The sequence below is a fragment of the Exophiala xenobiotica genome, assembly GCF_000835505.1.
Source record: "Exophiala xenobiotica strain CBS 118157 unplaced genomic scaffold supercont1.4, whole genome shotgun sequence".
Classification (NCBI taxonomy): Eukaryota; Fungi; Ascomycota; class Eurotiomycetes; order Chaetothyriales; family Herpotrichiellaceae; genus Exophiala; species Exophiala xenobiotica.
Genome location: NW_013562491.1, coordinates 1,951,332 through 1,975,730, shown reverse-complemented (window position 1 = coordinate 1,975,730; position 24,399 = coordinate 1,951,332). Strand labels below are relative to the sequence as shown.

The 24,399-nt window shown below is 52.6% G+C and overlaps 9 protein-coding genes across 10 annotated transcripts; 5 read left to right on the top strand and 4 right to left on the bottom strand.

The window, feature by feature from the left end:
• Nucleotides 1-380: 380 nt before the first annotated feature.
• On the top strand, nucleotides 381-2,567 carry PV05_06941 (uncharacterized protein; the record flags this gene model as incomplete). Its single annotated transcript, XM_013459722.1, has 1 exon — nucleotides 381-2,567. One exon carries the CDS (start codon nucleotides 381-383, stop codon nucleotides 2,565-2,567), a length of 2,187 nt encoding a protein of 728 aa, XP_013315176.1.
• A 494-nt stretch (nucleotides 2,568-3,061) lies between these two features.
• Nucleotides 3,062-5,910, bottom strand: PV05_06940 (uncharacterized protein). Its single transcript, XM_013459721.1, has one exon. The coding sequence runs from the start codon at nucleotides 5,734-5,736 to the stop codon at nucleotides 3,247-3,249; it is 2,490 nt and encodes an 829-aa protein (XP_013315175.1). The 5' UTR covers nucleotides 5,737-5,910; the 3' UTR covers nucleotides 3,062-3,246.
• A 1,400-nt stretch (nucleotides 5,911-7,310) lies between these two features.
• On the bottom strand, nucleotides 7,311-9,729 carry PV05_06939 (uncharacterized protein; the record flags this gene model as incomplete). Its single annotated transcript, XM_013459720.1, has 5 exons — nucleotides 7,311-8,579; nucleotides 8,666-9,031; nucleotides 9,085-9,167; nucleotides 9,225-9,269; nucleotides 9,321-9,729. 5 exons carry the CDS (start codon nucleotides 9,727-9,729, stop codon nucleotides 7,311-7,313), a joined length of 2,172 nt encoding a protein of 723 aa, XP_013315174.1.
• A 994-nt stretch (nucleotides 9,730-10,723) lies between these two features.
• On the top strand, nucleotides 10,724-12,692 carry PV05_06938 (uncharacterized protein; the record flags this gene model as incomplete). The annotated part of the gene is made up of 6 exons (XM_013459719.1): nucleotides 10,724-10,996; nucleotides 11,052-11,503; nucleotides 11,554-11,962; nucleotides 12,016-12,313; nucleotides 12,372-12,506; nucleotides 12,562-12,692. The coding sequence occupies 6 exons, from the start codon at nucleotides 10,724-10,726 to the stop codon at nucleotides 12,690-12,692; spliced, it is 1,698 nt and encodes a 565-aa protein (XP_013315173.1).
• Nucleotides 12,693-12,726: 34 nt separating this feature from the next.
• PV05_06937 (uncharacterized protein) lies at nucleotides 12,727-14,725 on the bottom strand (the record flags this gene model as incomplete). The annotated part of the gene is made up of 2 exons (XM_013459718.1): nucleotides 12,727-13,677; nucleotides 13,760-14,725. The coding sequence occupies 2 exons, from the start codon at nucleotides 14,723-14,725 to the stop codon at nucleotides 12,727-12,729; spliced, it is 1,917 nt and encodes a 638-aa protein (XP_013315172.1).
• Nucleotides 14,726-14,891: 166 nt separating this feature from the next.
• Nucleotides 14,892-16,504, bottom strand: PV05_06936. 2 transcript variants are annotated; one of them, XM_013459717.1, is made up of 3 exons: nucleotides 15,849-16,504; nucleotides 15,218-15,796; nucleotides 14,892-15,155 (listed from the first exon to the last, which is right to left on the bottom strand). In XM_013459717.1, the coding sequence occupies exons 1-2, from the start codon at nucleotides 16,347-16,349 to the stop codon at nucleotides 15,290-15,292; spliced, it is 1,008 nt and encodes a 335-aa protein (XP_013315171.1). In that variant the 5' UTR covers nucleotides 16,350-16,504; the 3' UTR covers nucleotides 14,892-15,155; nucleotides 15,218-15,289. The 2 variants fall into 2 exon arrangements, with proteins under 2 accessions (XP_013315171.1, XP_013315170.1); XM_013459716.1 differs by lacking the exon at nucleotides 14,892-15,155 and having other exon boundaries at nucleotides 15,182-15,796.
• Nucleotides 16,505-16,855: 351 nt separating this feature from the next.
• Nucleotides 16,856-18,344, top strand: PV05_06935 (uncharacterized protein). The gene is made up of 2 exons (XM_013459715.1): nucleotides 16,856-17,109; nucleotides 17,179-18,344. Exons 1-2 carry the CDS (start codon nucleotides 17,050-17,052, stop codon nucleotides 18,313-18,315), a joined length of 1,197 nt encoding a protein of 398 aa, XP_013315169.1. The 5' UTR covers nucleotides 16,856-17,049; the 3' UTR covers nucleotides 18,316-18,344.
• A 150-nt stretch (nucleotides 18,345-18,494) lies between these two features.
• PV05_06934 (uncharacterized protein) lies at nucleotides 18,495-20,109 on the top strand. Its single transcript, XM_013459714.1, has 2 exons — nucleotides 18,495-19,200; nucleotides 19,257-20,109. Exons 1-2 carry the CDS (start codon nucleotides 18,775-18,777, stop codon nucleotides 19,746-19,748), a joined length of 918 nt encoding a protein of 305 aa, XP_013315168.1. The 5' UTR covers nucleotides 18,495-18,774; the 3' UTR covers nucleotides 19,749-20,109.
• Nucleotides 20,110-21,125: 1,016 nt separating this feature from the next.
• Nucleotides 21,126-24,133, top strand: PV05_06933 (uncharacterized protein). The gene is made up of 3 exons (XM_013459713.1): nucleotides 21,126-22,638; nucleotides 22,735-23,097; nucleotides 23,827-24,133. Exons 1-3 carry the CDS (start codon nucleotides 21,741-21,743, stop codon nucleotides 23,955-23,957), a joined length of 1,392 nt encoding a protein of 463 aa, XP_013315167.1. The 5' UTR covers nucleotides 21,126-21,740; the 3' UTR covers nucleotides 23,958-24,133.
• The last annotated feature ends 266 nt before the right edge of the window (nucleotides 24,134-24,399 follow it).

The window sequence follows — 24,399 nt, the reverse complement described above, 5'->3', positions numbered from 1 at the left end:
ACGGCGGAGCGAGGACAAAGATAACAAGGCACTTGAACAATGATCGACTTCTTTATCCAGGCAAGTCCCTTCCTTTGTCACTCCGTCCAGTCCCACTAACCGCCGTCTGTTCCGTCTCGATCACTTGATATAATTGCCTTGTATGTCGCCTGCTTGGATGGAGCGTCACTATTTTCCACCCATTCAGTTGCATCGAAGTCCTTGATCCTTGCTCACGCACTGTGCGAGACTCTCCGATTGTTCGACTTTCGCTCTCAGCACAGTTCGTCCATCCGTCAAGTGCCATTATCGTTGTTATTTCTCTTCAGAGCCGGACTCTGCATTGACGTATGACGATAGCGCGGCCGGTAAGTCCAAAACAATCAATTCCAGTGTTCGTCATGGCCGTCCCTTCAGAAGTCTTGCGATGCTCCTCCCCGATTTTCTCCATACGTGAGGACGTGGGTTCGAGCATAGGGAAGTTCCCTCCACGCACGTCCTCGTTACGGTCCTTTACCATCTTCCCCGACTCCAATTCCGACTCCAGTTCCAACACCATCCTGGAAGAATTTGAGCAGGACAAGCAGCAAATCCAGCCATATGAACCATCTGAACAAGCTATTCTGCCACTGCAGTACGACGAATTCTCATATGTTACATGGGATCCACCACAGCTGTATGTTCCTCCGCCACGATTCCCTTCAACGCAAGCAGCCCCAGCTCCGACACAACATCTCTCTTCTTCAATCTCTTCTGCACGCTCTTCTGGCCGGTGTGTCGACAGCGATGATGGTGAGCATATTGAGAATGCTGACGATGACGAGGTCGAATCCTTCCCAGAATACATCGATCCAGCCAACAACCTCATCATTGCACGCACTCTGCTGCTGGACAAGTTGCATTTCCGCGCGACTTCTCCGGAGCATGCGTCAAGACCACTCCAGGGTCGACCGTTCGAAGCGGTGTTTTCGCGCATTGTGCCGGGCACGGGATATTTACGCGAACAACAGGATCTGACACGCGAACGGAGTTCGGTTGCCGACATCTTGCAAGCTGGAGAAGCCCTACGCGCACAACGTGCCGGTGGGAATAAAGCGAAGGCGCCGGTCAGTCTGCGTGGTTCGGGTCGAGGTGCGAGTAGCGCTCGGGATCCGGAGCCGAAAGATGTGTTGAGGCATAAGCTGAAGAGGAGTGTCAGACAGGGGATGGAGATGGCCTTGCGGTGGGAACAGGAATTCGCTTGGAGCTTCCTTGATCATCAGAGCGAGAGCAGCAATGCTTACCTGTACGGTGCTGTGAGTGGAGGTGGAAGTGGAAGTCGAGAGAGAAGAACAGGTAGGTCGAGGGCGAGACGTGCTGCCAGACGGCCACCTGGAGTCACCAGAGAAGAGGTCCGAGTGGCGCTGGAAATGTTGAGGCAGAGTCTTCCGGGTCTTTATTACAAGGACGACGACGCTGATGGGGCGAAGTCAGCTGCGACGGCGAAGGCGAACTTGAAGAACAGCGACAAGAGTGAGAAACTCGGTGGTGGTAAGTCGAGACACGACCCTAAAATGGCAGGACCACGACGGGCAGGCGGCCACCGATTCCAATCCCAACCACGGAAGTCGAGTTTTGTCGAAAAGCGGAATGCGCCAAACAACGCGCGGTTTTCGTCGGCGTTTGAACCGGTGGGTATTGTGTTTGCTGGACGACGCGAAGAGCCAAAGAATGACAGCTCTCCAGGACGACGCCCACAGCGAGGATCGAAAATGAGACAGATTAAAGCGATCGCGAAGAGAGCTTCAGTGACGTTGAAGAGAGTGGCTGCCGGATTCGGACTGCGACAACCGTCGACGGCCCCAACAGGCAAGAAGCGCTCGGTAAGTCAAGTTCCTGCTGACACCTCCGAAGGAATTGCATTTGCAGGCAATAGCTGGCTCCATCAGGGAAGAGAGGGAGAGATCATTCCGGCACAGATCATTGAACCGACTCCACGAACCCGCGGACGGTCGAATACATTGGCACAGGAATCGGTCAAGAGACAAGGCCTCGTCATCAACGACACCGTCAGCGTCGACAACAACGTCCCACGTAAGCAAGCCGGCGCCGGCGCCGGCGAGAAGGAATATGTGAGTACAAGTGCACCATCCTCGTCCTCAGGTCAATCATCCTCAGCGGCAGGATCTGTCACAGCTTCAGCGTCAGCCTCAGACTTGGGCTCGGGCTCGTCACGACGATCATCACCATCCCCTACCCCAACCTCAGACAGCACATCGGATGCTACTCCCGTCTCACGGTCGTCGTCGTCGTCGCCGTCGTCGTTCGCATCGTTCGAGACCGCCAGCGTCAAGCGCGTCAGTCTTACGAGACCCAGTGCGCCGGCGAGAGTCATGGGCACCACGAAGAAGCCGGTCAAGTTGCAGAAACCACGCAAGGCTGACCATGCTGAGAAGGCGCCCGGTCTTGTCAGTGAAAAGGTACAACGGGTGCCTGAGAGTGAGAGTCGGCGTGCTGACACCAAGACCAAATCCAGGTCCAAGTCCAAGTCCACTCGAAAGATCCGTGGCAACATCTCACGACTACTCTCGTCGAAGTTCGGGCCATGAAGATGGACCACCCTTCAGGAGTCTCTACGCGACGATGCCTAGAGGGTGCGGGTGTCGAGAAGTCCAAATCCATTTGAAAGCAAAGAGGTAAGGACCAGGTAAGTTAGCAACGGACTTGGAGCAGGACACGGGGAGATTGTCTTTGATTAACGAAGTGCGGCACTACCAGGCCAGGTGACTGTGAGAGAAAAAACGGAGTTCCTGGAGTTTGGAAAAGTTGCACGGTGCCTCTGACTTTAGACGTCGGAGTTGGGAGTTCTTGATACGTACTGTACTCTGGTTGGTAAAAGGTAAGGGGACATAAGTTGGAATTGCCCAGGGCGGTCGTTCTTACTGTAGTCACATGAGCTTGCTCGATTTTTTGAAAAATGAAAAGGAAAGCAAAGAAGAATATATATTGGGCGGATCCAAGATGTTTTCAGATTCGTGTTCGCCTGGTGCTCTTACGGGTTCTGATAGCCCCATGATAGTACAAGGCTCGGATGAGGAAGCGCAAGGAAAGAGGGCGACTTTGCTTGTTGAAGAACTGTAGGCTGGCTAAATCGTGAGCGCGATCATACCAGAAGCAAGGACCCAGTAGAACAGAGAAAACGGCGAAGTAGGGGACTTTAAGACCGATCGCAAGAAAAGGGTGGTATATTGATCGGCCATGTGCCATGGCGGGCACGGCCAAGTCTGCTTACTCCTGGCCATACTGACCATCCTCTTCCTCATGGGCCACATAACTGGGTTTCTCCAGCTTGGCTGATCCTGCTCCTTCTTCATCAACAACCTGGACATGACTGAGTTCCTCGTCGATCGCTTTCTTCCTCTTCTCCCACTCAGGCACCATGGCAAGCTTCTCCCTCAGCTCGTTGATCTCCTTGTCCAGACTGAATTTCTCGGCGTCAGTGCCGATCTTGACGAGTTCCCAATCGTATCCTTCATCGCCCAAGCCGAGTATCAGATTCGACTTATGGTATTTCCGCAGACTGGCACGTGTAGAGAGAGTGAGGAGCGTAATGCCTCTGTCTTTGCACCGCTCGTACAGCAGCCCCTCCACGTCCGACGAGACTGCACTAGTGCCCTCGTCCAGGAATGCATACTTGGGCTCATGGTAAAAGAGCCGGGCAAAGGCCATTCGTTGCTTCTCTCCGCCGGAAAGCACGTCTTTCCACTCCTTTCTCGTGTCCCAGCCACCTTCGCGTGCAAGCAAATGACCAAGTTTGGCTTCCTCCAGTATCCTCTCCAGCTCACTGTCCCGACGTTCATGCTCGCGCATGTCGATCTCTGTGTGAGGATAGATGACTTGGTCCCGCAACGTGCCCACGCTGAGATAGGGCCGTTGAGGAATGAACATTATTCCATCCTGACCAGTGTTGCGAGGACGGGAGACGAGACCACGGAAGACAGGCCACAGACCGGCGACAATCCTGGCAATAGCAGACTTACCCACGCCGTTGCTGCCTGAGATGAGAAGATGCTCGCCGCTGTGTACCACAAAAGACAGCGATTCAATCAGCTCGTCGCCGCCATACGGGTAAAGTGCTGGAGCGACAATGGGAACGTCCTCAAGACGAACACCATCGAACCCTGCGTAGACGGTCCCTTGAACATCAGCCATAGAGTACAGCTCGATCCTGCCGGAATGCCGCCGGTGGTTTTGACCGTAAGCGTTTGCATGGACACGGTGAAGGGTCGAGATGAGTTGGTACACTCTAGAAGTGTAGCCAGCCAGCTCAGATAGGTCCTTGATGCTGTACATCATCCTCCCACCGGCGTCCGCTAGGGAGAGCATCAGTCTCTTGTTCGTGATGAAGTCTTTCATGTGAGACCTCTCTCGTGAGGACTCCGAAATCTCGGCGCCAGCAGCAGAAACCGATGACTCAAGCAGGTAATTCAAGCCTGCCCATGCAGGGAGATATACTGGGATGGAAGTGATGATGTACCCAAAAGCAGACCAGGAATATTTCAGAATAAAGTCTTCGAGCATGTTATACCGGACTTTGACGTTGTATATTCCTTCCATCCAGCTTCGGAGTTCTCTGAAGGATCTATTCAAATAGACCTTCTCAACATCAGCGCCCCCGTAGAAAGCGATTTCCTCGGCGTTTGCGATCAACCGAGCATGTAGACCACGGAAATCGCCCTCCTTCTTACCCTCGACAGCCTTCAATTTTCCGAAGGGCGGAGACAGTCTGCGGAGAAGTGTTGCGGTTGCGAAATAATTAGACAAAAGTCCGGTGAGGGCCAAGGGACCAAGGGACCGGTATAGCTGGTAGTTGAAAACAAATATGTCGACGAGGGGCTTGCCTAATGATGAATACAGTGATGCTGCTGATGTACAGAACAAGGTGAGATCTTGGGTGATGAATTGGTCTGCGCCCTGACCGACTCCGCCGTCTAGATTGGTCAGTTTATAGTAGTTGAGATTCGAATTCAGGTACAAGTCGTGAATGTATCTTGTTAGTCTTGTCCGGAAAGCAATTGAGATCTTGGACTGCAGGAATTTGATCATGGCGTTTGTGTAAGAAGCCAAGGTGCCGACAGACAGCCATCTTAGTATTCCCAACATGAACGACTTGCCCTGGCCTGCCACTAGGTCTCGCACAATGGCTCCGTCTAGCCTTGCAACCACCAACGACAGGTAGGTTCGGAGAACAAGAAAGACTCCATGGCTCACCAATAATGCGGTCTCTTTGCTTCGAAATCGGGGTATCATTATATTCAACAGACTCAGGAATTGATGCAAGAAAGCCAGGTTGAGACCCGGCTTTGTCTGAGGAGGCGGTCCATGGCCGTAGGCTGGAGTAGAAGCACCACTGCCAATTCGTGTGACCCGTGGCGGAGTGAGGAACAGCCGCCGATGCGCGTCGAAGGTGGTCGGACGAGTGGGATGGATGATGACTTTGGAGGTAGTGTTCCCTTTTGGGACATAGATGATGCGCTCGCCGCCTTTGCCTCTAAGACCACTGTTTCTCCTGACCAGTCTTTGTCCTTGAGCCTTCTCTTTTGATCTTTCCTGCCACCATTTGTAGCCGCCATAACTGCTCGAGAGAATCGAGATGAGGAGGGCAGCGGTAGCCGCGAGTCTGACGGATCGGGGTGTCCGCTTGATCCGAGAGCGAAGGAGAGTAGTATAGTAGTGGTAGAGGACCATCAACGGGTCCTCCTTCGACTGGACCGGCATTGTTGTGCAACGGGATTTGTGGTTGAATTCGCCTGCGCCTTCATCTAGGCCAGACGCGGGTGGTCATTGTATGAGCAAGTGTCTCACGGGTCTCGTGCAATTGATTCTCGGTGCAAGCCTTTACCTTTACATAAGTAGTGAATGGTCCAAAGCAGAAGTAGGCGGACAAGTTGGTTGTGGTTGTGGTTGTGGTTGAGGTTGACGCAACGACGGTAGGTGACTAGTACTGGCATGTGAAGTTCTGCCGAGGCTCAAGATTCATTCTACAGCATTGACCATCACCAACCGTGCTACTTGTCTAACCTTGATCTATCCTCTTATCCTGCTGAGCGCAAGTAGTAGATTTCGCTGACTTCAAATACACACTTCTCCTGTCTGTGCGGAGGAGTTCAGTAACGCGCCCTGTCCTGTGGATGAGCCGTGGCCTGATCTCTAAGCGGCGTACCGACGACGTCGAAGTCGATTTTCCGCGTTATATATCTGAGAGCTTCGGGATCCATGTTGCGGCTATTGACGCCAATCTCGTGTATGCTGTCTGTCTCGGGGTACCAGAAACACCTACGAACCCAGTCAGGCTTGGGAAATCAGACAGAATCATTCTCCCGCTTAAAAAGCTCACGCATAGAGGCGGTAATAACTAAGAAGGTCTTACATGCAGCCACAGTTATCGCAAAAATTGAAGGAGATGTCTCGATCGCCCCAGACGTACTTCTTTACATCGCCAGTTTTGTGCTTGTTAATGGTGACCTCTTCTGGTTTGTAGTATATCCATGCAGCTGCGTAGCGACGACAGAGAGTGCATTGGCATTCATTGATCTCCTTCGGCCGATAAGGGACAATCACTTCGATCGCACCGCAATGGCAGATTGATCTGAGGGGTGAGCTGGAAGATTGGTCCGCCATATTACCTAGGGAGGCAAACCGTACGGAGGTACAGAGGAGAGTGATCAAGAGGAAGTTTGTAATTGCAGCACTGTTACGAAGTACTTCCTTACTGCTTCGCACGTTTACAGTATATGGCAATACCTACAGCGACCAAGTTAGCCATTGCTATCCACTTGAGACACGCCCCAAGTTAGATCCGTACTCGCGAATTATTGCCTCCGTATGGGGTAGTGCAAGGCAACCTGACTAGGTAACTTAGGCAGCCGTGGCAGCATACTGTACGACTAAGTCTCGGGTGCCACTTAGCCTAACTCGCGCGAGCCGGGGGTAAGTATAGGGTGGCGTTACCATATGATCAAAGGGGATGATGGAGGGCATGAGCCGCAAGCAGTGAAACTTCCTCTGGACGATCTACAGCATGACGGTCCATCACCACCCGTTTTACTATATTGATCTAGCCATTGTTGTTCAACCTTGATCTGTCCAAATATATATCGTATAAGCTCTATCACGTTAGACAATATAAGAGTCCTCGGCCATAGGTAATTTATATTCGTGTACATATATGTATCCTCCGATCTACTTGTCAACTCCTGGGAAGACTGGATGTCTCCGACTGTATCAGCCCGACGGTTGGTACAGGCGAGGAAGATTTTCTTCTGATCTACCGTTGTCTGGACCAGAGTAGGTCACTTGCGCTCGATTGATGGCGAAGGTTGAGGTTCAACGCGTCCCACGTCCATGTCGGGCTTCTTGTGGAAGGTTTCATTGATCAGCATCCTCGTCATGTCCTTCAATGTCGGGTAGCTCTCCACGAGAGGCCAGATGATGCATGCCAGGGCGCTGAAGAAGACCCACATGATGCTGACAACGACCCAGCCCGTGAATGCGGCTTTAGTGAAGATGTACCCAGTGCCGTAAAAGGTGAATGGAAACAGCACCATGGCCACGACGAAGAACACGGCGCAAGCCGAATAGGCCAGACGGCGAGCTTTGCGGTAGGACTTGAAGTCCAGCGGTTCGATATGGTTGGTCAAGAGATAGTCGACGACATCATTGCCTGTGGGGGCTGCGGTGCCCGCTGCGCCCGGAGTCGAGGGAGTCTCTGTGGCTGTGGCTGTGTCTGCATCTTTGGATTCTTGAGGGATACCAGATTTCGTTTCGCTTGTCACTGGTTCGTCCATGGAAGCCGATTCGGTGGCCACCTCGCGTCCCTGAAGCGGAGCGGTACCTAGGATCTTTTCCACGCGAGCCAGGTGTGCGGGATCTGTGGAGGCGTATTTGTATGGAAAGAGAATAGAGAAGACAATTGCCACAATCAATCCCGTGCCGCAGGCGGTGGCACTTCCCGCCAGGGTATTGGGGAGGTCGCCTGTGGAAACCGCAGTGATGGCGCCGGAACGAAGTTTTGTGGTGACAAACCAAGCGGTGAGGCCGAGCGGTGAGGCAACCAGAGGAGCCCCGATAGCAGCGACAGTTGACATTCTAGAAGGGAACAAGACAATAAATCCCAAGGGAATACCGCCTCCTCCTACAATAACACCACCCACTGTGAGAAGCCAGGTGATGTCGACGCCGCCGGCACTCATCCCGCAACAAAAGGCTGCCAATATCAGAGAGTATGCGATAATGCCGTAATGTGCCTGCTTGACCAAGGTGGAGGACGACGCTGAGGGGTTGATGTAGAGCTTGTAGACGTCAAATGTCCATAGGGAGGACACAGCGATGAGTTCTGCAGATACTGACGAAGTGACTGCCATGAACAGCACCAAAAGCATCAACGCGGCCCCATTTCTGCCCATCAGAGCAATCGCAGTAGCAGGTGCTGAGAATCCCCCACCGACTTGTGCTGCATTGAGAGGGTCAGGGTAAGTGGGAAACTTTGAGGAGCCGGTCAATGCCACGGCGCCTAAACCCATCGTCGTGGCGAACCCATATGGGATCCCGTACCATGCCAGCTGTCTTCAAGTCAGCAAATGAGACTCTCAGGAACAAATCGATCGGATGACGGTCGAGATGGCGCAGAAGGGCGCTCGGTACTTACTCCGCCTAGCAGATATGCCTTGACGCTTGTTTCAGGTTTGGATGCAATGGCACGTTGCCAGTACGCTTGGTCGAGCCAGACCGTCGAGAAGCTGCCGAGGAAGATCACGGCAGCGTACTTGATACCGGTACTTGACTGGAACGTGAGCCATGAGCCATGACGGTTTCCCGCGAGCGGAGTCTTGTTCCCAGCTTCGACCAAGAGATCGTAGACCCTGCCAGGACTTCCGGCATAGTCATCGGCGGTGTACAAGGTGAAGGCAAAGATGAAGATGGCCACAAAGAGGATCACGGTGTGAAGATAGTCGGCCACAAAGGTGCTTCGAAGTCCACCTTGGAGAACATATGCGGCAACGGCTATTGGAACCTGTATGCGAGACATGTAAGCGTACACTCCACCTCGGTTGGTCGGTTGCTTACAATGAAACAAGCAGCATAGACGTTGACTCCCGACAAGCCAGCCAGTACCTGCGAACCGCCCAGCACTAGTGTTGCGCCGACAACTGTAGACCAACAGGTCAGTACCATAGTCTTCTTGTGCCATGTTGAGTGAGACTCACACATATTGACGACCCATCCAAAGAAGGTATAAATGCCGTGGGCCACTGCAACCTTGTTAGTCCATTGATTGGGGCGCTATGCAATAACTGACTAACCATGACCATGGCGAGCGAGAACGATCTCCGGAAATGTATGGGCCCCTGGTACATCTCTTTTCACCCGAAGCGAGAGCATGGCGAACATGATGACTTGCGACGAGCCCAGGGCAGCGTACCACATTGGACCTGAGATGCCGAAAATGTATGCAAAAGTGGAACTGGTGAGCAATGTAGCGGACCATGTCCAAGCAGAAACAATGCCTGCGACAATGAGGCCAGGCTTAACATTTCGAGACGCAGTGTTGAACTCTTCGGATTGCTTGGTCGAGAAGGCGAAATACCGGTTCTGGAACTTTGTCGTCAAGATCATAATCACGCTAAACACTGCACCAATCCCAGCAATGATGCCATAGCCAATACCGGGGCTGAGCACCTTCAGCTCTGGTCCAACGGAATATGTCGACATGATCGATGAAGGGAACGGCAGCCAACAACTGGATAGAAGCGACGGGCAACTTGAATCTTGTCGGTTCGGCGGGTCAGCAGGAGGTTTGCGCTGTTCCTCGAGCAGGATGAGTGCCTGGCATGATTGACCTCGATCTCGTCCACTTTTATATATTCGTCTTCAGGATGAGTCGAGAGATAAGGAAGCAGAAGAGAGGATCCGTGTCCTGGGGATTGGACTCACCTTGCCTCCCGGTGGATTGTTCAAGATAAGAGATATAGCTGTTCCATACCGGAACTGGAATTCGATGCCACGGTTATCTCTTTCTCTCGAGAGAGAGAGAGGTGATGATTTGCTCTTGCTAGCACTTGATGTAAAGACGGCAAGACGGTTGGACGGGTAGTGTCTGTAGACGTTGCCGCCGTTGAATCAACTGCGCCTACGCTTTTTTCGCGCGATTGAATAGGCAGGTATGAAATCTCTGGCTCCACAGCTGTACGGAATTCGTACACAAATGGACCAATCAGGAACAAATATTTCCTTATGCCCCCAGAACCAGCCTGTCCCTACGGAGTACAGCGAAACGTTATCTACAGGGCAATACGGAGATGTTGCCGCCGTTGTCGCTCTGTTGCCTTTTATCGCCTTTGTGAGATTGCAGAGGAGAATCCACAACGGCACTCTTGAACATGATTTAGAGCACTAAACATTCCAGATCCAGAATGTGATATTAATCAGCCGTGTAGGGAACGCTACAGATATCGGTGTTATCAGTGGAGAAGAGCAGCTGGTGCGCCTTCTCATGCATCCCAAGCACGCGAGTCGTTTGCCGCACTCGCATTTCGATGTTAGACGAAGGAACCGAAGGGCAGTCTTAAACTCCTGAAGTTTCCGCATGTATTCCATATTTGTACGAAGGTCTTGGTTATAAGACTCCGGAACAAGCAGGTTGGAATAACGGCCTTTCAAATAGTCCTCTCTGCAAGCCGTGGTTGCCATTACCAACTTGTTCAACATGTCTTTGACCTGGCAAGAACGTGCTCAAAAGAAGCGTGAGTCTATCTTCGCTGCTATCCCTCAAGAATGGCGACTCCCAGAACCCCTCCCTTCGCCTGAAGATCAGAAAGATGTCACTGGGTCATATGTGCAACAATTCCTCACTCCCAGGGAGATCGAAATTACCGAGAGCGATGCAGTCAAGATAACAGAACATACTACAACTGGCAAGTGGACCGCCACAGAGGTAGTGACAGCCTTCTGCCATCGAGCAGCTCTGGCTCATCAATTGGTCGGTAGCACACCTTTACCTGCGTCTGGGTCTTTGCTAAATTGTGCTTTGACAGACTAATTGCCTGCACGAAGTCTTCTTTGACCAGGCGATTGAGCGTGCGAAAGAGCTCGATTCCACCTTTGCGGCTCAGAATGGTCCTACCGGCCCTCTCCATGGGCTACCTATCAGCTTCAAAGACCAATTCCACGTCAAGGGAGTGGAGACAACTATGGGTTATGTTGGGTGGATCGACACTTTCGAGGGCGTGAAGGGGACCGGGAAGGAGAGAAACGTGGACAGCGAACTGGTCCAGGAAGTCAAAGCACTCGGAGGTGTGCCTTTTTGCAAGACAAGTCTGCCGCATACGGTGATGAGCGGGATAACATGGAATCATATTGTCGGCTTCACACTGAATTCGCACAATCGTCTCATGACCTGCGGTGGTAGCTCTGGTGGCGAGGGAACCCTCATTGGCATGCGAGGAAGCCCCATTGGCTTTGGTACAGATATAGGTGGAAGTATCAGGTGAGTCGTCTGTCCATCCGGGTCAGAATGTCTACTCATCTCATCTCCAGGATCCCCTCTGCTTTCAATGGGCTCTATGGCATCAGGCCTTCATTCGGCCGTCTACCATATGTCGGCGCCGCCAACAGCATGGCCGGTCAAAACACCATCCCTTCGGTTTGTGGGCCGCTGGCGACGTCTCTAGGAGCGTTGAAATTGATGTTTCGGTATGTTCTCAGCCAGCAACCATGGCTACACGATCCGGCGGTGGTTGACTTGCCCTGGAGGGAGGAGTTGTGCACGCCCCTGCCCGCTGACGGCAGCAAGTTGACGTTTGGCCTGATGCCAAATGACAAACTCGTGAACCCACAACCTGCAGTCCGAAGAGCCTTTGAGACAGTGAAAAAGCTGATCATAGACATGGGTCATGATGTGGTGGACTGGGATCCACCGTCCCACGAAAAGGCCATTGCACTCGCTGTAAGTCAAATTCACTGAACCGTCTTTGAAAAATCAGCCCCTGACCATGACAGTTTGAAGCGTTCACCGCGGATGCCGGCATGGATATCTGGCATCACATTGGTTTGTCGGGAGAGCCCCTGCAGGACCATATCCAGCGGACTTATGGCACAGCGGCGGGCTCACTAGGCGCGCCCAAGACCGCTGACAAGATCTGGGAGATAAATCTTCGACTTAGAGAGTATCAGAAGGAATATATGGAATACTGGAATGGCACTGCGAGGCAAACAAAGTCTGGAAAGCCAGTTGACGCAATACTGACGCCTGTTGCACCATTTGCGGCACTTCAATTTGGCAACACTTTCCACATCGGTAGGAGTTCGCATCTCTCCAATTGTACTTTGCGGGTTCAGGGGACTGACATGCACAGGATACACTCCATGGGTCAATACACTCGATTATACATCCGTTGTGTTCCCTGTCACCCAAGTGGACAAGACGCTTGACTTGTACGACAAGGATTATCAGCCCTGGAGTGAGCAGGACAAGACCAACTGGGAGCAATGTGAGTCGACCTTGATCGAGTGGTGATCAAATTTGGCTAACCATCAATTGCAAAGACGATCCTGAAGTCCAGCAAGGCACGCCAGTGGGCTTGCAACTGGTCGGACGAAGACATCAAGAAGAAAAGATTCTCGGATTGGTAGAGCTGCTTTCGACGGCCCTCGCCGTCCAGAAGAAGAGCTCATGAGCCCATGTCGTTGATTTGATTTTGGTGTCGGTAGTTACAGGAGCAATAGTCTAGTCCCCAAGTGATTCATAGCTGTGACCCAACTACACGTTTCTTCACCTGGCGGCTGCGAAGCTCGAGTGTTCCAACATTCCTCTATTATTTCCAGCGTCCATCTGGACAGAACTAGAGGATGTTTACCCTTTTCAAAAGGAGGCACCAGCGCACGGAAGCGAGGGTATTCCGACTCCAAAGCTAAGCAGCCAGCAACACAGTAGGGCCAGGAGGGGAAATTAATCCTCGAATGCTCGCGCATGTATTCCAGCGCTTGTAGCGTCCGCAAAACACTCTGCTGTATCTCAGGGATGTGCGGGTAAAATCCCGAAACGACGACGTGGAGGTAGACCAGGGCGGCGTTGATATAGGTATTCGTGACCATCCGTTTCCCTTCCTGTATGAAAGATGCCGAAGCAGGCAGCGGATGGGCGACCTTTGCCAGGCCGTCCAGAAGGCGACCTTCGATGATGTCGGCGCGATGATTCAAGTCTCTCAGACTCAGCGTGCCGGCTTTGGATTTAGTCTGCTTCCAATCCTTGAGGACAGCAATGTCGAGGAGGGTGAGCATGACCCAGTCTTCGCATCCGAGCGCGGTGCTCAGTTTGTTCTGCCCCTGGTGGTACAAGGCGCGAAGTCGAGCGATCGATTGCGCAGACTGGGGGGTTAGGCCTAGGCTGGCGGTGGCGTTGATGAAGCAGTAGGTGTACATGCCGAGGAAGAATTCAAAGGCCGACCTTTCCCCATCGGAAAGAAGATGGATGGGGATGTTGCATTTAACATCGACCTCGAGTTCGATCATGTCTGACATTGACGCAGTAGAATCGGCCGAGCTTCCTGAAGATACCCGTGGCGACGCAGCCGCAGCCTGGTCGAGGGATGACAGCAGAGCACTGGCCGCGTCGAGGTGCATTACCCAGTCGTTCATGAGCCCTTTGCGTGGGATCCAGAGCTGCGACAAAAAAAACTCTCGAATCAGCATGTGTCACCCAACTGTCACCCAATGGTCGATTCGTAGTGGTCGGGATACGAACCTCGAAGAGAATCAAATGCATGATACAGGCCAGTGCTTCCACCCCGGCTGCCATCTGGCTTGCGCCCGCCTTCTTGGACAACTGGTACAGGTGGCCGCGTAGGTCGGCGACGCTTTGCAGATGCTGCATTTCCAAGTCGTGGTTCGGTTGTGGAATGTCGCTCAGAGGTCCCAGGACAAATTGTGCCTTGTCGCACGCACTCAGGCAGACGGCGGCCGTGTACAGGGGTTTGGTGCGGAGGAATAGATTGAGAAGCCAACCTCTGCCGCTGCCCCCTGCGGATAGCTCCAGGTACGGGACCAGCCTGGGCCAGATATGATCCAGGTAGTACATGACCGAGTCGATGCCTCTTTCGTCAAAATCAAAGGAAACCCGGCAAGACCGGGTAGGATCCCGTGCGCAGGAGTGCTCACCCTCTGCGGTTCCTGGGTCGTCCGAACACTTGCAATCCGGGCGCCGCGCGTAGGCATGTGGATTCTGCGTCCCAGAACGTGCGTCGTCTACCACACAGTATGCGTCGAAACCATCCATTCGATCCTCGTTCTCCCAGGGCCTGTTGTGCTGGGGATAAGGGCGCCCCGTACTATCGTCTGATGTCCCCGGATCTTCCTGAGGCCATGCCGAAGCCGGCGACAACGACGGAGCGAAGGTCGTAGGAACGTGTGAGGGCGACGGGATGAAGGTGCTTGCGTTGGACTCGTGCCCATCTCGCTGCGACGTCGATGTTTGCAAGCGCGCAGCACCAGAGCCCCGAGAGCGTCGACGTCTGTAGCTCTCTTTGACTTGATGTCTGATGTCTTGCATGATTCTCCTCTCCGTCTCGCCGCCCTCCATCCAGTGCGGTTTCGCGGCGTAGCCGTAACATGTGATTCCGCGCAGGGTGCAGGACGAGCAACAAGGCCGGCCATCGTCGCACTTTTTCTTGCGCACTCTGCAAGTCCAACAGCCTGTCGTCTTCCTCGGCATTCTTTTCTGCACTTGACCAGATGGGAGAGTTTTGGTCAACGTGGTCACCTTACCCCGAGTGATTCGCTATACCTGGTGCATCACCGTGAAAGTTGGAGGAGTCGATCTACGAATGTCCGAGTAAGGAAGAGACATAGCAGCGCGTGACTGACCACGGAAGTACGAGTATGCCTGAATCTTTCATTCGAGTCGAGATAGCTCGCAAGGCTACCTAGGTATCCAGGATCAGGTACCTACCTCACTACCTGTATGTACTCTTATCGCGGGTCCACTGATAAGCCCAACTGGTCTGTCGCTGTCCTCCGCGGCCTCTGATTTGCCTCGTTTTGACGTCCATCGTCTTGTCCTCCCTGGCCCGCGTCCCAGGGGTGGACTATACAACTGTGGCAGCTTGCGATAGATGTTTGGCGGCAAGGACGAGTGGTTTGCTCTGTCTAATTGTTAGAGAACAGTACGGGAGGATGGACCCCACATGACCCATTTGTACCTTACCTAGGTATCCAGTGCCCATTCTACTGTATTGTATCATCTACTCTAGACTCCATGCAATCGGCATAGGTACTATCATAAGTTGCCATTCAGCTTGCCTTTCTGTTCGGGTATCGGGGTCAATAATGACCCTTTGTCAACTGCATTCTCCAAATTGTGCAGCACCAATAGCTCCATCTCTCTTTGCGTCTCCCAAGTCATCGTGCCAATGTGAGGAACAATGAAGGCTCGGTCGTTCCTCAAAAGCCCTTCTTCGATCTTGGGCTCGTCTTCGAACACATCGAGTCCGACCGACGAGACCTTTCCGCTGTCAAGTGCTGATACCAAGTCCTTCTCGTTGATCAGCGCGCCTCGAGCGGTGTTCACAATGATAACCCCATCCTTCATCTTTTCGAATTCTGGGGCAGAGATGATATGCCGCGTCTTCGCGTTCAGCGACAGGTTGAGACTGAGCACATCGGACTGCGCCAGTAGTTCGTCAAAGCTAAGATATGTCGCATCGCCTTCAAGTTGACTGGGAAGCTTGGATCGGTTGTGATAGGCAATCTTCATGCCAAATGCTCGTGCTCGGTCTGCCATGGCCTATATTCCTGTCAGCTGCTTCCACTCTCAACATACAGACTTTCAATCTTACCCTCCCAATACCCCCCATACCCAGGATCCCCAGCAGCTTGCCTTTGGGATCATGTCCTAGTTGTGCGTCTCCCTTCCATTTTCCTTCCTTGATGGCCTTCAAGGGAACCCAGGCTTGTCTCAATGCTCCCAGCAAAAGGAAGATACCGACATCAGCAGTAGCGTTGTCGACGGCAATTGGTGTACTGGACACTTTCAACCCCCTCTGGGTGCAGGCATCTACGTCAATGTTGTCGTACCCGGCACCGTTATGGCATATGAATTTCAAGGACTTGGGCAGGACCGAGATCAGCTCTTGGTTGAAAGGGCCAGTTTCTGAGGTCGACGTGTTTGAACGGTACAGCGCAACCACCCCATCGTATTCACCATTCCTGCAATTGGAGAGAAATTGTTGCCTCGTCCCTTGCCGGAACTCTTTCAGGTTATATTTTGATCCATATTCTTCCCACTCTTTATTCGCATGCGTCAGGTCGCCGATCAGAAGGATGGTAGGTTTAGCCATGTGGACGGACGGCACAGGAAGAAATGCTCTATGAGAGGCTGGCAGGAATTGTGCCCGGTCGAAATGACCCTCCTATTTACGTCTGTATTCCGTGTGCCTGCGATTTATACAAATCTTCTGAGAAGCACTCAATCAAACCCTCGCAGTATTTACTGTCTTTCCCTGAATTACGAAAGAGACAATTCTTTGACCGGCGAGCCGGCATTTGAACCGATGTTTGTCCCCCGCACCACCAAATGCCGCCGATTTTGGCGACCCAGTGCGACCCCCACAATGACAACCATAGGCCACCATAGGCGTGCATAGGCAAATTGTGGCACCGGTGGCACCCATATCCATCCCGCGGGGCAGTTAAACGGGAACTCGATTTGGGGCTCACACGGGCACACGGGCTCACTAGGCGCCATCGGGCTGATCAGTCGCCGAAAACTACTGAAACCGTGCCTGTCATTAACCGACCAGCCGCAACATGGTTTGATGTCTACCGCCTCGGAACTTGGGCAAACGAAAGATTGATATAGGTAACCTTGCTCGAGACAGGTGTCTTGTCGCCCTGTCTCATACTTGAGCCCTTCCTTCGATCTAGTTAGAATCGGACCAGATTTCTAAATCTCAGAGAGAGAGAGAGAGAGAGAAAAGACCATTTCAGCAGACTCGAGGCAAAGCATCGTTTTTGTGCAGAATAATATTGTTATAAAACATGTCTTCGACCGAAAACGTACAAGCATTGGTTTTGCATGGCGCCAAAGACTTGAGATTGGTAAGTGATCCCACTCTATCATCGGAATCGTGCATCCTACCATAGACACTGACGCCCTGCTTTGTCTAGGAAAGTCGACCACAATCCGCTCTCCAACCAGGAGAAGTCCGAATAGCAGTCAGGGCAACTGGTCTTTGCGGCTCCGATCTACATTACTACCATCATGGCCGGAACGGTAACTTCGTGCTGAAAGCACCTCTGGTGCTGGGTCATGAAGCATCGGGGGTTGTCACGGCTGTACCAGAGTCCTCGAATGGTGCCACAAATGGAGTGGTGCCTTCATCAGCGCTCAAGGTGGGCGACAGAGTAGCTGTGGAAGTGGGATTCCCATGTCGGTCATGCTCTTTATGCACTACAGGACGCTATAACTTGTGCCCCAAGTTATCCTTTAGATCATCAGCCAAAACCTTCCCACACGCCGATGGAACGCTGCAGACGATCATTTCACAGCCTGCCAACATGTGCCATAAGCTCCCAGACAATGTCACTTTTGAGCAGGGTGCCCTCGTCGAGCCTCTAGCCGTCTCATTACATGCTCTCAACCGAAGCCAGACGGCCGGATCAGGAGCCGGAGTACCCTTGACGGGCTCGAGCGCTTTGGTTCTTGGGGCTGGTGCGGTAGGGATGCTGACTGCTGCTGTTCTGGCGGTTGCTGGTGTCACAGATATCGTCATTGCCGATATTGATGCTCCAAGGCTGAAAATTGCAGGGGCACTTGGTGGTGGCAAATTCAAACTCAAGACTTTCCTTCTTCCTCGAAAAGCACCTGCCCCTACGATCGAGGAGACATTGGCTGGCGCACAAGACCTGGCTGCAGAGGTGTGCAAGTCGGCTGGTCTGGAGGCAGGGTTTGATCGGGTCTTCGAGTGTACTGGTGTACCTTCCTGTGTGCAAATGGGTATCTTTGCTGCCATGGCTGGGGGGAAGCTGGTCCTCGTGGGGATGGGCACACCGACGCAGACATTACCATTGGGAGCTGCAGCATTAAGAGAGGTGGATATCATTGGGGTCTTCAGATACGCCAATTGTTATCCTCCTGCAATTGCACTTTTTGCAAGTGGGAAGCTGGACGGTGTCGCAGAGGATCTTGTCACTCACCGCGTTGCACTGGCAGATGGAGAGAAAGCATTCAGGCTGGCAGCAAACCAGGCGAAGGACGGGGAGGATGAAGGCCGAGTGCCGGTGAAGGTGGTCATTACTTCGTAGTACTAATGAGTATCATGTGGTGGGTTATGGCTCCTCATGACTGCGGTCGAAGTTCATGCGCATACCGTAAACGCTGTTGCTGTCGCTGTCGTCGGTATTGAATGCGTGAATTCCCCTTGCTTTTCAGGCGACCTGCAGCGCGCCCGGCAGCCCTTTCTGACACTCTTCTTACGTCCTTGGAAAGACTGGATACCTTCCCAACATAATGTCCAATTCACTCTTTGTCGCACTGAGTCTTTCATTGTCAGAGATCAGTCGGTAAATCGGTCTTGGTAGGAGATGCGGTAAGTGGTGCAAATTGTGACTGATTTTGTGAATGTCGTTAAACTGACGTCAACCATTTCCGGCTTTCTACGAGTGTGATAACAGGGCTTGCTGGGCATCTACTTTCCATCCCAGGCACAGTATCTTTATACCTCATTCTGTGCTGCTTTGAGTTTCGGCACCCTCATCATCAATATGACTACTCGTAACATCCTCATTACAGGCGCTACCGGTAAGCAAGGTGGTGGCGCCATCAAAGCTCTCCTCGCTCATCCTCCTCCGTTCGAGTTCCGCATCCTAGCTCTCACGCGCAGCAGCACCTCCAAGTCCGCCAAAGCCCTTGCTGCGAATCCCAAGATCGAAGTCATCGAAGGCGACCTACACCATCCAGGTGCCATCTTTACCAAAGCTGGAGGCGTTGGAGCAGTCTGGGGCGTGTTTTGTGTTACAATACCCTCAATGAAAAAGGATGTCGAGAACATGGAGATGAAGCAGGGCAAGGACCTGATTGATGCAGCCATAGCACACGACGTAAATCACTTTGTCTACTCTTCCGTCGATCGAGGAGGGCCCAACAAATCCGATTTTAATGCTACGGACGTCCCACACTTTGTTTCCAAGGCAAGCTTCATTATCCGCCCATGTACACGCGTCAAGGAAAGGCTAACAAGTGCTAGTATTGGGTCGAGAAACACCTAATTGAGAAAACCCGAGGCACAAGCATGACTTACACCATCCTGCGACCCGTCGCTTTCATGGAAAACCTGACACCAAATTTCCCGGGGAGGGTCTTCGCAGCAATGTGGGCAAACATGGGTGACAAGGCACTACAGATTGTGGCTACAAGAGATATTGGCGTTTTCGCCGCGCAAGCATTTTCGGCCTCAGAGACGGATGAATACAAGAACAACTCGATCAGCCTGGCAGGTGACACCCTCACACAAGCGCAGGCCAACGAAATCTTTTGGCGAGCACTTGGCCGGCCGATGCCACGTTCCTACGGATTCATGGCTGATGCTCTGCAATGGATGGTGCCCGAATTAGGGACCATGTTCCGCTGGTTCGTCGAACACGGTTATGGAGCTGACGAGGTCCAGTGTCGAAAGTTGAACAAGGATATGCTGAATTTTGAAAGCTGGCTCATCCAGGAAAGCGGGTTCAAACGGTAAAGGTGGAGGATCGTATGATGGTCGTGGACTGACCAGACCATCCATGACACGTCTCTCTTCTCATTCATACCTACCTGCGCCCGCTTGGTGGTTTCGTCAGCGAAGAGCGACACATACTTGGGTGGATTGTATATAATTGAAGGATCCGAGCACGGCGTTTGGAGTTGGTCAATCGGGCCCATGACCATGTATATTTGGATTTCTGCAGGGCATCCCGCCGAGAAGCAAGATCCCATCTGGATCTATTCCTGCGTCAATAGCCGAGAGATTCACGCCATTGCTGGGGTAATTTGATATCACGAGTTGTGATCTAGCCAGTTCCTGCACGGCAGCACGGCAAGGAACTGGCCTGGAGAATCCCATGAGTCAAGCATTTTCCTGCAAGTAATACCAGTGTCACACCAAGGCTGATAGCCAGGCCTGTGGGTGCCTGTCATGTTAAGCGCGGACTTCCAGCCTCGTGCATTCGCCTTATGCCGAACCGTGCGTTCCAGACTGAGCACAGCACTGATGGAGGTCACTACAGCGCAGGATTCTTCCAACATGTAGGACATAGAACAAGACGTTTCCATCTCAGAGGAGTGGTAGAAAAGGCCAGGTCACTGCAGGTCATTGCCAGTCAAGCGGCAAGTGAGGAGATGCATAAAGCTGAGCCTTACAGGTAACGATTGGCTGAGATCATTGCCCTAGCAGATCTACTATACTATATTAGTACTAGTTGAGGTGATAACTGGCACTAAGACCGATTTGAAACACGAGCTAATGTTTGAAGTGACCTCGTTTCCTCGTCCGTCAAACCTGGCACCTGGTTCATTGCCCCTTATCCCCCTCCACTCCTTTCTCCTTCTTTTCGCCATCTCCCATGTTGCCGGCCGTCGAATCTGTGCTGCCAATCGTCACACGACCTCGTGAGAAGAGATGAAAGGGGTGGTTGAAGGAGTCAGTGCGTCTGCAAAGCTGTCAAATGGCGCCATTCTTGCAGAATGTGACGGGAAGCTGAAGTCATCAAGTCCCTCCTCAGTCCTCGTATTCACTGAGCCTTCTGCCTCACCCGTCGAGGGTATTGTCTGCTTGAACAATCACAAAGAAACAATACTTACAAAGGCCGACAACTGCTGAACACTGACAACCAGGATCTCATCTCCGCAATTTCGCATCTCATTATCGATGCCGCACCTTCAGAATGTTCCGCACCAACCAAGTTCTGAGCGACCACCCCGGTCCGCCACGAGATCGTCCGAGTCCGAGTCTTGAAACACCAACCACCTCTGGGTCCAGGCTTTCATCACTGCCAGCTTGCAGCTCAAGCATTGGCTGCGTCCTGCCTTGCTTTTCCGGATGCTTGTCCACCCCATACACCCTCACACCTATCGACGGCAGCTTTTCCTGTCTATCCGTGAGAAAGGGGTCTATCAAGCATGGATCATGCTGCAAGCTCCAAAACACTCCCATGCGACTCCTTGCGCTTAGATGCCGATCGAAAAAATCCCATAACCATGCTCCACTTTCCACTCTGATGGTCAAGAGTTCTTGTCGACGTGAACACTGCCTGATCCCGACGTCTCGCTTATCGCCTACCATTCTTTGTATTGTACTTCCATCCAAGGCAGGACAATGCTTGCGTGAGGCATTGTCTACATTCCTTTGTTCTACTACCCTTCAATGCTTGCATTGCCGCTCCTTTGACCTCGTCACTCCTTCGTTTGTACTTGTCCACTCCTTTGTCACCTGCGCCGCTGCCTCACCGCTGCCTATCAGACCATACCTTCTGCTTGAACTTCGACAGTTCGAGAACCGCTCTTTCAAACAATCACAGCATTATACTCCGAGAGTATACACAATCTTTTCCACAAACAATCCTAGGCGCCAACGCAAGAGAAGCGAACTTCTACAACACCACCAACTTTCCTGCTTGTTTGATCCGATCAAACATATCTTCTTTCGCCGGACGAAATATCGACACCTGCAAACTCTACCCCTGTCGCCAACATCATGTCTCTATCGAAGCTCTCTCTCCGCAACACCCTCCTTGGGTTGCTTGCTGCGGCTCCTCTTGCCTCCGCGCATAGCTGGGTTGAACAGATGATGGTCATTGCTCCGAACGGCACTCTGGCGGGCATGCCGGGGTTTGCTCGTGGAAACGTTCTGCGGAGCAGTCCTGGCTTCGGCGATCCTACCATGGTCAACCTCATCCCTCCAGATGGTCGCACTGTCAACCAGATCCTACCTTCCGACTTGATGTGCAAATCCACCCAGACCTCTCAGACTCAAACCGATGGTAGTCCAAGACTGCAGGCAGCTCCAGGATCCGCCGTCGCACTGAGATATCAAGAGAATGGCCACGTCACTCTTCCAGACAACCAACCTGGCAAACCTCAAAACCGTGGTACAGTCTACGTCTATGGAACTACCAACCCCAGTCCCGATGACTCCTTCCTCGCCATTCATCGTGTCTGGAACGCCGATGGCACGGGCGGTGACGGTCGTGGTGTTCTGCTATCTACTCAAAATTTTGATGATGGACAATGTTACCAAACCAACGGTGGCACCATCTCTACACAACGACAAGCACAGTATGGCCATACATTCGACGATCTCATGGGCAATGATCTGTGGTGTCAACAAGACATTCAGCTCCCGTCGGATGCTCCAAGCGGCAAACCTTACACTCTCTACTGGGTGTGGGACTGGCCAACCATGCCAGGGACAGCTGGCTTCCCCGACGGCAAACAAGAAATCTACACAACCTGCATGGACGTTGACATTGTTGACGACATTGGCGTCGAAAGTTTCTCCCAAGCTTCAGTCAGCTATGCTGCCGGTCAACCCCTCGATAACGCTGCCGTTTCTGCTGAACTTGCTGACATTGCCAACCCAACTGCTGTTACAGGTCAGACCATTCCCTTCATCAGTGCTCTCACTTCATCTTCATTGGTGGTTGTACCAACAACCCTCGTTCGACGGCCGCTAACATTGAATATCACAGGCTCTACTATCCCCTTCTCCGCCTCTGCCACCGGTCCTGTGGCTGGCGGTGCCAGTGAAGCTAGTGTCTCCGCTGCTACCGAAACCAGCACAGGTATCCCAGGCTTCTTGTCCGTTCACACTGGCTCCACTGCTGGTCCCGGTCTTGAAACCCAGACTTTCAGCGTCATTCCAATCGCTATCACCGATGCTCCGCAAGCGGCTCCAACCGGAAACTCAGGCGGACGTGGCGGCAATGGAAACGGTCGTGGAGGAAATGGTAATGCAAACGCCAATGTTGTCGTCGCTACGGCCACCGAGTATGAGTCGGTAACTCAGACGATACTTCAAACTGTGTACATGACCAAGTACACCAAACGTGATGGTGAGTCCTATGCTTCTCAAGCTTCTCCTACTTCTGCACCATTCCCACCACAAAAATTCAGCCGGTCTGGACATGGATGCGGAGATGGCGGCTTTCCACTGCATCGATTCAACGAGTCTGGACGTGCAGATGGAGATTCAGCCTTCCCACCTTTCTCTTCCATTGCATCCACAGGGCCGCATCGCACCGGTGGCCGACCACAACCGACATTTGCACCTGGCGAGTCACATTCCGTCTTCCTCTGGGACCATCCTCGTGGCAATCATTCACATGGTCCACACAATGGCACCTATGGCACTCATCGCAATGAGACACATCCTGGTTTTTGGCGCGGTTTCAACAACTCTGGCACCAACGGCTTACCAACCACAATGGGCCCAATCTTGACGTTGCCAAATGGGGTCATCCTTACCATGCCTACTCCGGGCGGTTCGATCATGACCATGCCGGATGGGAGTATTATGACAATGCCTGTTGACAGCTCCGGGCCGACCACTACTAGCACCACGGTCTTCTCCGGCATGATCACGACTGATGTCGTGGTTGCAACTGTGACTGCCACTGACACAGTCAATGCCAATGCGATTCCGATCACGACTACCGATGGCTCTGGCGATTCCGTGGCTGCATTCCCGCCCCTGCCATTGTCCCCATCTATACTTCCAACACCGTCATTATCGAGCATGAGTTCTTCTGCGAGCGTCGAGCAGCCGCTAACCGTTCTTCCAGTTCCAGAGGCCACAGCTGCACCGGCACCGGCGTCGACTGCGCATGCTGCCTTCAAACTTCGGGCGAGAAATCCGTTCGTCTGGATCTGGGGGTCGACTTCTGCTGAGGCTACACCGACACCGTCTTCATGATTTCTCCTCCGATCGACCCATTCAGGCGGTTATTGCTTCCGCAAGTGTGCACGGGGGGTTTGAACTTGGTCATGTGGGCTTGGGTTCGGGTGAGTGGGTGGCGAAGTTGGTGTCGTGTCGTGGTTTGTGCCATATTCATAGCGTATCTACTGGCAAGGGGCATCTTCATTTTGGGGGGGGGCGGGGGGGACGCTTAGATGATGAGGATTTCTGGGTGGCACGGTCACCACGGTGAAACAAGTTTACCAAGTTTACAATGGGATAGGGTGTGCATATGTGGAGAAAACATACGAGTGCCGAACGACCATGTCACATAGGGAATATTTTATGATACGATATGTTACCTTTGCGTGATATTGATATTGGCATTGGCATTGGCATTGGCATTGGCATTGATATTGGACATTGGACATTGGATTCCGGGAAATAAATGACACTCCCT

Bases quoted from the DNA above. Each gene is read 5' to 3' on its own strand.
- PV05_06940 (XM_013459721.1), bottom strand. From the start codon at position 5,736: ATGCCGGTCCAGTCGAAGGAGGACCCGTTGATGGTCCTCTACCACTAC.
- PV05_06936 (XM_013459717.1), bottom strand. From the start codon at position 16,349: ATGGCTAAACCTACCATCCTTCTGATCGGCGACCTGACGCATGCGAAT. The intron at 15,797-15,848 runs GTAAGATTGAAA...ACAGGAATATAG, and splicing joins GTATGGGGGGTATTGGGAGG to GCCATGGCAGACCGAGCACG.
- PV05_06935 (XM_013459715.1), top strand. From the start codon at position 17,050: ATGTCTTCGACCGAAAACGTACAAGCATTGGTTTTGCATGGCGCCAAA. The intron at 17,110-17,178 runs GTAAGTGATCCC...TGCTTTGTCTAG, and splicing joins GCGCCAAAGACTTGAGATTG to GAAAGTCGACCACAATCCGC.
- PV05_06934 (XM_013459714.1), top strand. From the start codon at position 18,775: ATGACTACTCGTAACATCCTCATTACAGGCGCTACCGGTAAGCAAGGT. The intron at 19,201-19,256 runs GCAAGCTTCATT...AACAAGTGCTAG, and splicing joins TCCCACACTTTGTTTCCAAG to TATTGGGTCGAGAAACACCT.
- PV05_06933 (XM_013459713.1), top strand. From the start codon at position 21,741: ATGTCTCTATCGAAGCTCTCTCTCCGCAACACCCTCCTTGGGTTGCTT. The intron at 22,639-22,734 runs GTCAGACCATTC...TGAATATCACAG, and splicing joins CAACCCAACTGCTGTTACAG to GCTCTACTATCCCCTTCTCC. The intron at 23,098-23,826 runs GTGAGTCCTATG...CCGTTCTTCCAG, and splicing joins CAAGTACACCAAACGTGATG to TTCCAGAGGCCACAGCTGCA.